This window comes from Acanthaster planci, linkage group LG05, assembly GCF_054643075.1.
Source record: "Acanthaster planci isolate LZ-2023a linkage group LG05, COTS_SCS, whole genome shotgun sequence".
Classification (NCBI taxonomy): Eukaryota; Metazoa; Echinodermata; class Asteroidea; order Valvatida; family Acanthasteridae; genus Acanthaster; species Acanthaster planci.
In genome coordinates this window covers 8,869,775-8,880,723 of record NC_141781.1, presented here as the reverse complement: position 1 = coordinate 8,880,723, position 10,949 = coordinate 8,869,775, and the positions used below count along the sequence as shown (strand labels likewise).

Below are 10,949 nucleotides of genomic sequence, written 5' to 3'. Positions count from 1 at the left end.
TATGTTTTCACTGACAAGCCGATTGAGAGTCATGAAAGAATTTGCCCAGTTTCCCATTAAGGACGAGACAGTCAGTAACAAGTCCTGAAACTTTCCACTTTTCCTAACTTTCCGCCTTTAGTTCACTCAATGAAAAGTCATAGACAAACATTTGCTCGTGGTGGCTACACTGTTACGATTTCCGGAAAGTAGATCACTGTAGTATGAACGCAATAAGGGACATGGGAAGTTCAGAGTGTGAATCAATGTCGTCTGGCCCTCTTTTGGGAGGTTTTCTTCATTTAAAATTTAAATTTGTGCTGTAGTTTTGTGGAAGAAGAGGTTTAATTCCTTCTTTTAATGAATTTGACTAACACCACGTGAAGAAACACGACAGTCAAAATCACTGAAATAGAATTTTTATTTGTTTGAATTTTAATTCCATTTTGCTCGAAAACGAATGCTGCTGTTACAAATTCATTTACACATTTTCCGAAGTTGGCCGGGAAAACCTATATTAATTAATGTGTGCATTAGATTTCTACGTGCGAGCCTATTGATATTTTCACAAAGAGCTACGCGTAGATATGTAAAAAAGAATGGTTTTCGGGATAATCTTCATAGAAATTTCTCCTATTTCAAAACTGTAATTCATTCCAATATGGAACAAATTTCTACAGTAACAAAACCTTAAATGATTCTTTGATAGGTAACCTTTTGCGTGAATCAAGTACTGTAATTAAAATTGATATGCGCGCCGTCCCTGAAGTAAAAAATCTCTGTTTTCCAACATTCCGGCCTACCTGGGGAGCAGCAGGTTTTCGCTCGCGCATGCGCAGCTGTGAATATAACAAAGAAAACAAAACTCTGTGGACCTACTTTTCGGCCTTTCCAGTTAATACGTTTGAATGTGTACCAGAAGCAGTCGGATTTGCGTCTCTTCGTGAAAACGCAAAATGCAGGTATCGATATATTGCTCCTGACAATTTTATTGTAATTTGGACATTACTGATGTTTTGCTTGAGGAAGCGCGTCAAAATGCTCAAGTACGATGTCTTGAAACAAAATAGTAAAAAAATCAAAACTGAGACGAATGACATTTTTTTAAATTTGCGTCTCTTTGTGAAAACAGTAACGTTTTGTGATCCCGTGGGTTATTTAAATGAGAGATCGATAAAATTAGGACCTTATATTGGACATGTGGCTCCATCTTGGGGTGTTTAGTTCACAAAAAAACTTCAACTTGTGCACCTATTTGCATAAAGGTGGGCGGGAACCTACACTGTAATCTGAGTTTGACTACTATGGGGGGTTATATTGGGAAGAGGATAAAAAATTGAGATGGCTAACACTCTTGTGAAAGAACTTTGTCTAAGCGGTCATCATCTAGAATTTTCGGTGAAAAAAACGCAATTTAGGCAACCCTATTCCTGAGGGTCACCCCTGGATGTTGCTATTATCTCCGACTTCGTTTCCGTACATGGCCAGGCGTTCATTGTGTGTGTGCTGCGTTGGAGAAGACTGAATGAGAGAGGGCGGTATGCCAACTTAACGGCGTCTCCTCTGCACCGTGTGGTCTTTCTTTCAGTCGCAGCTTCAATGCAATTAGCCTAGCTGTGACACAGGGGAGGGATTATATCTACGTTGCAGATGTCATAATTGAATAATAGGGGAATTTCAGACTTTTTATAATTCACTAAATATCTTGCAATGTAGAAAGCTAACAATTTACCCTTGAGTTCGCCTGTCGCCCTGTTTGGGCGCTGCTGGGAGACGAGCGAAACCCTTAAGTTGGCATACCGCCCTCACTTCAACCTTCGCGACGCACGGGTACGTGCGTACATGTGCTGTATATGGACAGTGCGTGCCACACCGTTCTGTTGGCAAGCCCGCACTTTAGGTTCAGTTTATGTGACCCTTCGAAATAAAAAACTGGAGTTGGACGCCACAAGATAACCTGTTGGATCATAAAACCTGAAAATAGAAACCAAATATCAGCTCGGACTCTTCCGAACCGAACCTGCAGCTGTTTAGTCATGGTTTAGTGGTCGGTTCAAGTTCAGATGTTCAGAATCTGGGCACCGTGGCCGCGGGCGCACACGGCGGATTATGCGAAGAAAGAAAATAGATGTAAACGTGGGCATTGTCTATTTGGGGACCCCGGTTTGGTTTGGTTTTGTTTTGTTTTGTTTTGTTTTGTTTTGTTTGTTTTGTGTTTTAATTTTATTCAAGTAAAACTGGACAGCCTGGCCCAAAATTTAGGCAACACTTTTTTTATTGCGCTGATCCCATTTGAAATTTTGAATTGTAAATGGTGAGAAAAATTAATGTGACTCTCTTACTGATAAACCAATTTCAAATTAGAATCCACCTTGTGTCATGTGTTAAAACACAGTTTCCCCTCATAATTTCCCCAAACTCAAAACCCCGCGCTCTTTTCACATTAACCCTCAGCCTACTGTATAGTCACCTACCGAGGTGAATCCAAAAGTTAAAATGTTGGTCTCCCTTCTTTTGTAGGGGCGGGGTCGCCAAATAAACAGTCCCATATTATATTGAACATATAATTCCGGGTTTCACACCCGGGTTTTGTTCTCGTTGCAGCAATGTTTTATTCCTCCATGGTTCCGTCAACCAGAGACCTGACGGAGCCTATAATTCTTCTCTCCTTCCACGTCAATTTCACGCACGGTCCGCTCACGCACGGTACGTGTATTTGCACATCGGTCACCTCAATATGGGTCGGCAAATGAGGGCAGCAGATACGATTTACTGTGATTCGAGTACGAGTAGTCTGGATACAATATGTAGCCTAGCCTACATCGCATTATGCATGCAGCATGCATAGCATAGCAAACACCGTCAGATAGTGCATGTACATATAGCTGCCGTGCCCACACCTACCGCCACAAAAATGTGAAACGAATTCTTCAGTCCCTGATCATTTGATTTCTCCTGTCTCATTGCACGCAGATCAGACTTGATTAACGTGGCTGAAACGAAGGAAATATTCAGTAGGTACTGTAGAATGCTTGATTTTTTTCAAATTGTTCGTTGAAGCCGTTCTGTTCCTGGTAATGTGTTCTCAGTCATGTCAGTGAGTACCACTGCGAGTGTAGACTGTAGTGTAGGCCCAGTATTGATGCATGCATACATCGCCCAGTTTCCGGACGTTGTGTTACTTAGCATTTCGCCTATTGTGGTTCCTGTGTTGACTAGTCAGTTGAAAGAATGTTGCATCCTACCTCCACTTTGCTTATCATGTATCATCTCGATGAAGGTCAGTTGTAGCAGAAATTGCTCAAAAATTATGAATCTGGGACTTAGAAATATGTTTAATTTTTGGCCTAGCCTAGGGGTAGCACCTAGGCCCTATCCCAATGAATGTCGGTCACTTCGGCACCTTGCCAACTCGACACCTCGCTAACTCGCCAACTCGCCACCTCCAATTTTGCCTCCGGTCTACGTTGTCCAACTCGGCACCTGACCGACTTGGTGCTCGAACCGAACCAATTGGTTCTACATGTTAATTCCGTACATGTGCTTAGTTAATTTTGGTTAACTAGGAGATTGAGTAATCTGCATGGATTATGGTAACCCAACTAGTTCAACAAAGAAATTCATAAAGAAATGAGTTTCTTAAGTTAATCGGAAGATTGAAGTAAACCCGTTTTTGAAATTAAAGTCTGATTATAATTTTAAAAAGAGAAAAATAACCCTTGCTTTGTCTTGCCAATTCTGTGAAAGCTTGTTATCGAAGTTACCCCTGTGTCCCCGGCCCCCCTGGCAGATCCGACCTAACCCAAAAGCCGAGTGGTTACTAGGCCTGACTAAATACTCCTATTACTCTGCAAATACACGGCCCAGCCCGCTGTGCATGCAACGCTAGCGACTGGTCACAGCTTACGAGTAGGCGGGGTGATCCATGCCAGCTGAGCCCCACCGGTCATACATGTACTAACTGGGAGAGCTAAGACAGTGGTGGACTAGGCACCCACTCCAAAAAAAGGATTTATTTGAGGAAAGAGCTATTTTAGAAACTTCTCTTGTCAAAAGAGGTGTAGATTCCGTTAGTATGAAAATAAAATCTCCAAACAATGGGTTGGTTGGTTAGTGCAATGTTCCTGTACCTCATTCTCTCAGTCTTATTCTATCTACCGCGTACGTTCTGTCCATATAGGTGCTGAGTTTGAGAGGTGCTGTGTTGGCAAGGTACCGAGTTGGTTTTTGTACAGGTGCCAAGTTGGTGGGTGCCGAGCTGGCAAGGTGCCGAGTTGGTGGGTGCCGAGTTGACGAGATGCTGAGTTCGCAGGTGCCAAGTTGGCAAGGTGCTGAAGTGACTGGTTACCATTCCAACATTGCAACAATGACAAATAATTGCACGTGCAGTGTTGGGATAGGGCCTAGGCCATTTATCCAGGAGTTGCCACAATTTGTGCACTTTGCACAAAATTTGTTCTTACACTAAATTTGAAAAGAGTTCCATTTATGGACAACACTTGATAGGCTACCCTGTGCGCAAACCGACACGTACTTGTTTGAGACTTGTTGGACAAAGTCTTTTCTAATGCTTTGGAATTTCCATAGCTAAATGTTTACTTTTTAGGACATGTTATCACTTTCTGATGGCCGTTGTAACATTTCAAGGGAAAAGTAATGATGTCTGTGTATGGAACTCTTTTGCTAAATTTTTTTGTGGCTTCCCTTTCACAAGTTGAGAGTTTGACTAAAACCCTAAATGGAATAATATTTTGAAGAAGACATCACCGAAGCGGAAAGAACACCACTGTTCGCGAGCGAGTCAGTTCGGCCATAGTAAAACTTATTATGTCACCATAATCCATGCATGTACGTACTTCTGAAAAATCTGCCAGTTGGTGTCTCGTGGATTAGGAACAATTTTTGTTTTTATTAGATGAACACGTACTTTGGTTTGTTGATGCAATTTTAAAAAAATGAATATTTGTATTCGCCATATCTTGACTTCCTTCCACTTTCTTTTTCACGTTCTAGATTTTTTAATTCGTCAATATAATTTCAAGTTTCAATTACAGGCATAAATTTTGATATTCTTTCAATTAAATCATACTTGGCCTAAATTTGAGTAATTGATCTTGGTACTATTAATACGGGCGATTCACAATAGTGCGCCACCAAGAGTTTGCAACGCCTTGGCCAATCATAACGCGCGAAATTTGTCAACCCTTTCCAAATGCGCACTGGGTCGACAAATTTCGTGCATTGTGATTTGCCAAAAGACTTTACAATCATGATTTTTCCTGTGCGTACGAGATTGCTGTATCTAAGCCAGCCTCCTTTCCTGCTGTTTTTATAGCAAAAATGATTCAGTGGGATTTTCTGAAGAGAAAAATGGCCTTTGTGAGCATAAAAAGTGAATTTATCAGTAAAAAGGTCTATGACGCACACTGATCTGTGGCTCTGGGGGATTCTTTAAGGGGGAAAATGTTCGTGTGTTTGCTGTGTTTCCTCAAATCTGCACAGTCGTTCGAGTTTGCTGTACAGCCTGCCAAAAACTTTACCTTCAGAAGATTACATTTACTTTCTAATGCAGTTGTGGAAAATATTCAAAATCTGTCACCAACCAACAGTCTCAACTATAGTTGGGATGGTCTTCACTGTGGTGCTGCAGCTGAGCCGGCCCAACTATGTACATACACATGAACGGAGTGTGGCAACTACATGTACATTATGTACATGTGTGCCAATTTGTGTCATATGTTTACATGTACCGGTAATACACAAGTCTCATCACCCCCATCCCTGTGTTGTCGTACATTTGTACTATCACATTTTTTGATAGACCAGTTGTGTCATTTTAGGTATTTTTGTTTGATACGTAGATGAATATTCGTGGTATTAGGGGAAATGACACTGTTTCTAACTGAAACAAAAGCCGGTATTGCATCCTTATTTGGAACCCAACTGACGCATGCGTTTCCTTTGATCAACAACATTACGTTAATTTGTCGGTTCCCTAATGTTTTTTTGATAGTTTCAATTAAGAACTGTTTCCTTTTAAAGTTTGTTAAATTGTGTTATATTACATGTAGTTGATTTATTTTAAGGAACAACGCTCAGTATTTTTGACCTTTTGACTTCCTGCAGGAATTGATGTCATCTTGTCACCAGAGGTGAAGTGCTGAACCCTAACTCCGGCAGCACCGCCAGCATTCCTTGCCGAGCTTCTGGCTCTGGGACATTCTCTCCCCTTTCTTCTGCGACGGTAGCCCCTAAAAATGGCTGCCTCATCAGGCTCAGTCACGGCAGACGGTCGCACGCGGCTCTTGGGGACGTCAACGACAAACCAGAGTGTGGAGGATATGCACAACTTGAATATCCACGATGAGTTTGACCCGTTTGACGCCTATGCTGAGACCGAGAAGAACGAACCCACGATGGTAGATGGGACCTTGGCTGCACCGCCACAAAATGAGTATGTGCTTTCACCATTATACTGTTGGTCCTTTGGGGATAAATTTCTGCTGAAGGGAGGAGTGTCTCTTTCAGTAAATGTCATTTGTGTATGAATTCAGCTTTTAAGCTAATTTCAGCTGTTTTTGTTCAGGTGTTTACACTGAATTTCAGCTTTTGTGTACAACTGCTCTGTACAAAATCACGGGAAGTTTCTAAATTTCAGATATTTGCTAGCTCTTTCGGCTTTCTTGTAAACACTCACACCCCTGAAATCTGGGCATTTGGAATGAGTTCTGTTATTGTGGATAGTCTGAAAAAGTTCCCCAGTTTTGTGACTGTCTTGTCAATTTCAATCTCTACATGCTAACAAAGGGATTAGATAAAGTAATTTAATCAAAGTCAAAGATCTGCGTTGGCACAATAACCAGATTATGTGGTGGGTACCCACTATTGGTTGGTCTCCATCTTTGCTGGCTACACCAAAGCAATTTGCTGATATAAAAATGTAAAACAAGCAACAAGCAAAGAACTTTGCAAGTGATTTAAATCCAGACATTCCGGGGATTAGCGACTCTCTGAGTAACTTCCAATAGTTTGTTTTACAAAGCCCTTGGCTTGAAAAAGCCCTGTTCCCATTGGACTTTTATTGGTTAACTTACAACAACTTTCCTGTGGAATTACAAAATTAAATCCAATGGGAACACATGGTAAATTAACGTCGCCGTCAACTTATGTGTACAGTGACTGTGATGTAAAACTAACAAGCCGAAAAGGATTGAGGAAGATTTCTGCGTAGCCCCAGTAAGTTAGCAGGGGTGCAAAAAAGTCCTCGTACATGTACAATGTAGATTGACCGTGACCATGCTAAACCTACGAACCAGACTACTGCTACATAGAGATCGATAGCGGGCACGCAAAAATGGTTGTATGGTTCCCAGTCTTTGTGCGTACAGCACAGGAGCATACATGTACCAAGCACACACAGTAAAGTGTGTCCGGATAAAGCTACATGTATGTACACACATTGTGTGTGGGTACATCTTACATGTATTTGTGGCAGATTTGGCCAAATTTGTCTGATGTGTCATTTTGTGGTTAGATTTTGCCAATTTCATCATGATTTGTACAGCACGGGCAGTGTACATGTATCTTGTAATCAGCCGGTCTTTTATTATTATTAACTCAACAAATAAACGTCACGTTAGGGTAAAAAAAGTCCACATGGGTATTGCGGTAAATTGACGCGAAAGAATGTTGCAGTAAGTTTCCGTGTGGCCGTGGAAGAAAAAGCCCAACGGAAATACATATATGGCTTAAGTAGCACACCCTTCTTGTCCGGTCACTTCCAAGGTGTTAGACAACGTTATGCAATAAAAACTTCTTCATATACTGTAATGTGTCGCACTTGCACTGCAAGAAAACTTTCAGCAGTAAAAGTTGTGCGTGCCAAATGAATGCTACTAGTACCAGCCTACCCTGGCAAATGGAAGAAAAACCTTGTCTCTTTTTAAACTTAAAATTAAAAGTACATGATGAGTGACACTGAAATAGAAGGAATTGCTAGCAAAATAAAGCCCTACATACAGTGTACTGGTTGCAATCAGGAAAGACCAGCATACATATGTACTTGTAGCATGATCCAATTAGTGTTTATTTGAAATAGGTAATTACTCTCTTAAATAGCATTAGAAGTTCATTTGCCTGCATTGTCAATAAACACAGTGTCAGCTTTCCAGACAGGGCTTGTTAAGTGTAAAATACAGGTGCGTTCATGTTGTCTACGTTGTAGATGGTTCATGTGCTGTACATGTACATACTTGTATGCAACAGTGTATGGTGTACATGTACGTACATGCATGCAAAGACTATCACAGTACATACATGTACATGTACATTAACCCTAACCTTCCCTAACCACACAGAATTGAACACCAGTAAAGTGTGTGAATTTGTGGCACTGGGTACTGTACCCCTAAACTGCTTGTGCTTTAACATGGGTTCGGGCATACCCAAAATAAACAGAGTCCAACAGATTTTGTGCAAAGTTTACCATATGGTGTTTGAATTTGTGTGAATGGGTATGGTTCCTAGTAAATCACTCTGGGTAGTTAGGGTTAAACATTCTGTGCCCATAGTCACCATGCAGGGCGGGAACTTCTTTCTTGAAAGGACAAGGCAGTTTCTCATAATTTTGCAAAGGGTACTTGTATTAGAAGATCAACTTGTCGATGGGGACATTTCAGTGGGTATGGAAGCAAAGACCAGGGGCATCAAGGCAATTGCCTCTGATGTCTCCGTAGAGTTCCTGCCTTGCAGTAGTGGGTACTTGTACAGTATTTTAAGAAAATGTACTGGAACTTATACCCAGACAAGTGCACTTGTAGCAAGGTAGTACGTACATGTACACTGTACGGGTATATTGGTACCGGACACATACATGTACATGTACTTCCAAGACGGTCAACAAAATTTGATGGTTGTCTTTTTTATTTCTGTTTCAATTAATTAATTGAGTTGTGCAACTGTAAATAGTGGGGAAGGGTGCCTTCGTTTTTGTTTTAAAATCGAATAGATTTCTTGTTCAATTTTATTATTCAAGACCTGTCAATCAAGTCATCATTAATGTTAATATGAATTAGCTGTAACACATGCACAGTAGCTTTTGATATGTCCATGCTGAATGAAACCCAAAAATAATATACAGTGGCTAGTGATTTGAACCCACAAACAATTGGTCCCTAAAAGAAAAAAAATCATCTGGTCCTTTATTTTGGAAACTGTTGTGGGATTTTTTTTTTCTCAGTGAATGCTGCATCTAAAGAACAGCGGCTCGGGGGTGACTGATCCTGTCACCGCCTGTGCCAAATTCATTGACATGTCCTCCCTGACTACCCATGTCATTGTTTATGCTGAGTGCTACAAGGAATCCTGCAGGAATTTGGCTAGTGTCAAAGGTGCCCAGAGCACAGTCAGGACTGAGGGGCTGTTTTCCAACGAGGCTGCATCAAATTGCAGCTCAAGGCACAACGTTAGCTATGCTGCATGTACAATGTAGCTGCCTGTTACTGTCCAGTTGTTTGATTGATTGATGGGGTACATGTATATTCATTGTAGGTGGTATCATGGCCGCATGGACCGGATGACAGCTGAGATGAGACTCAACGGTGCTCGAGTTGGCAGCTATCTGATCCGGGAGAGTGAGCGCAAGCCTGGCTCCTATGTCCTCTCTTACCTTGGTATCAAAGGATTCCAGCATTTCAGGTAGGTACACGTACGCCGTTTTCTACTGTCTTTTTGCCCTTGCCTCCGAGAAAGACTTGGGTAACATTGCAGTGAAGTACTCGTCTTGTGATTTACAGTGTAGGAAACTGCCCTCAAATGTCAGGACCCTCTGCTGGGAGTAATTCAACTCTGCGATGTTGCGTGTCACTCATGAGCTTATAAAGAGTATGAGCACAAGGCCACAGGAAATAATGCTTGAGTACAAGAAATGTGTATGGAACTAGTCAGCTTCACTCTGCAGACAACAGCAGGAATTCATGACAATGAGCATTGATATGTTACAACGGCGGTCAAACAGTCTGTGCTTCCTACTGAATAATTTCATCACCAGTTCATTGTTTTCATGCGTCACCATGGGAGTCAGGTTGGCGAAGTGGTTTTTTCCCCACCTTCCACCTCTGTGGTCTGGGTTCGATTCCCGACTTGGTCCACATGTAGACTGAGTTTTCAGCCCGTACCCAATTCTGTGGGTTTCACCCAGAACATGCAGAATATTCCTCTGGGGTTTTCCTCCCACTGCTTCACATTGTCTCCTGTCTACAGGTTTCTTCAGGCTTGCGAGCTACAGTGCCTAGGTTGCTTTTGAGGAATCTTTGATATCATGACCAGAAATAAACAAATAATAATAATAACGGAAACAAGAAAGTACATGTACAAATGTAGTCCTATTAAAAAAGGAAAAAGATAAAAAGAATCAGAAATACTGTTCACCAAAAATTAGAATAAAAATAAAAATCAATTAAAAAGTCCAAAAAGGTAAAAATTATGTTTGGGTAAAAGGAATAAATGTTTGATGGGTGCATGTTGACCTTCAACCTAAATAAAAGGCAGAGGTTACTTGAACAAGGCAAAACACATGTACATCGTTTGTCTCTTAGGCTCTGTTTTCTCAAGAACATTCTAGGATTTTTAGAATAATTTAGAATTTAGCATTGCAAAGTAATGATGTGTTATTGACCAGTAACTGATCAGCCTGAGAGGTGTATAACTTTGACCTCCAAATTATGCAAACTTCAGCTTCAGCAAAAATTATCATCATGATGCAAGTACATTGAACTCTGAATGCCCAACCAGAGAGTATAGCCATACATGTAGTTGTGAGCTTGGTGTGACTGTCAATTTGTGATGTTAAGGGGAAGCATTTCCGTTGTGCATTTGCAAATAGATTTATTTCCACCTTTAAAGAAAGTTCACCAGGAATAATTCATGACTAAAAATCTGCTTCACGTTCACATTTGTCTGTAACATGAGCC

At 41.1% G+C, this 10,949-nt stretch overlaps 1 protein-coding gene across 2 annotated transcripts in view; it reads left to right on the top strand.

Annotated features, from left to right (window-relative positions):
* Positions 1 to 2,825: 2,825 nt before the first annotated feature.
* rasa1 (RAS p21 protein activator 1) overlaps positions 2,826 to 10,949 on the top strand; it is a 41,823-nt gene continuing 33,699 nt past the window's right edge. Inside the window, exons 1-3 of one of the 2 annotated variants that reach the window (XM_022250285.2) lie at positions 2,826 to 2,993; positions 6,106 to 6,433; positions 9,529 to 9,675. In XM_022250285.2, the coding sequence (XP_022105977.2) occupies positions 6,237 to 6,433; positions 9,529 to 9,675 (344 nt within the window). In that variant the 5' untranslated portion in view covers positions 2,826 to 2,993; positions 6,106 to 6,236. Of the gene's footprint in view, positions 2,998 to 6,105; positions 6,434 to 9,528; positions 9,676 to 10,949 lie in introns of both variants that reach the window. The other variant, XM_022250275.2, reaches the window with a different exon arrangement.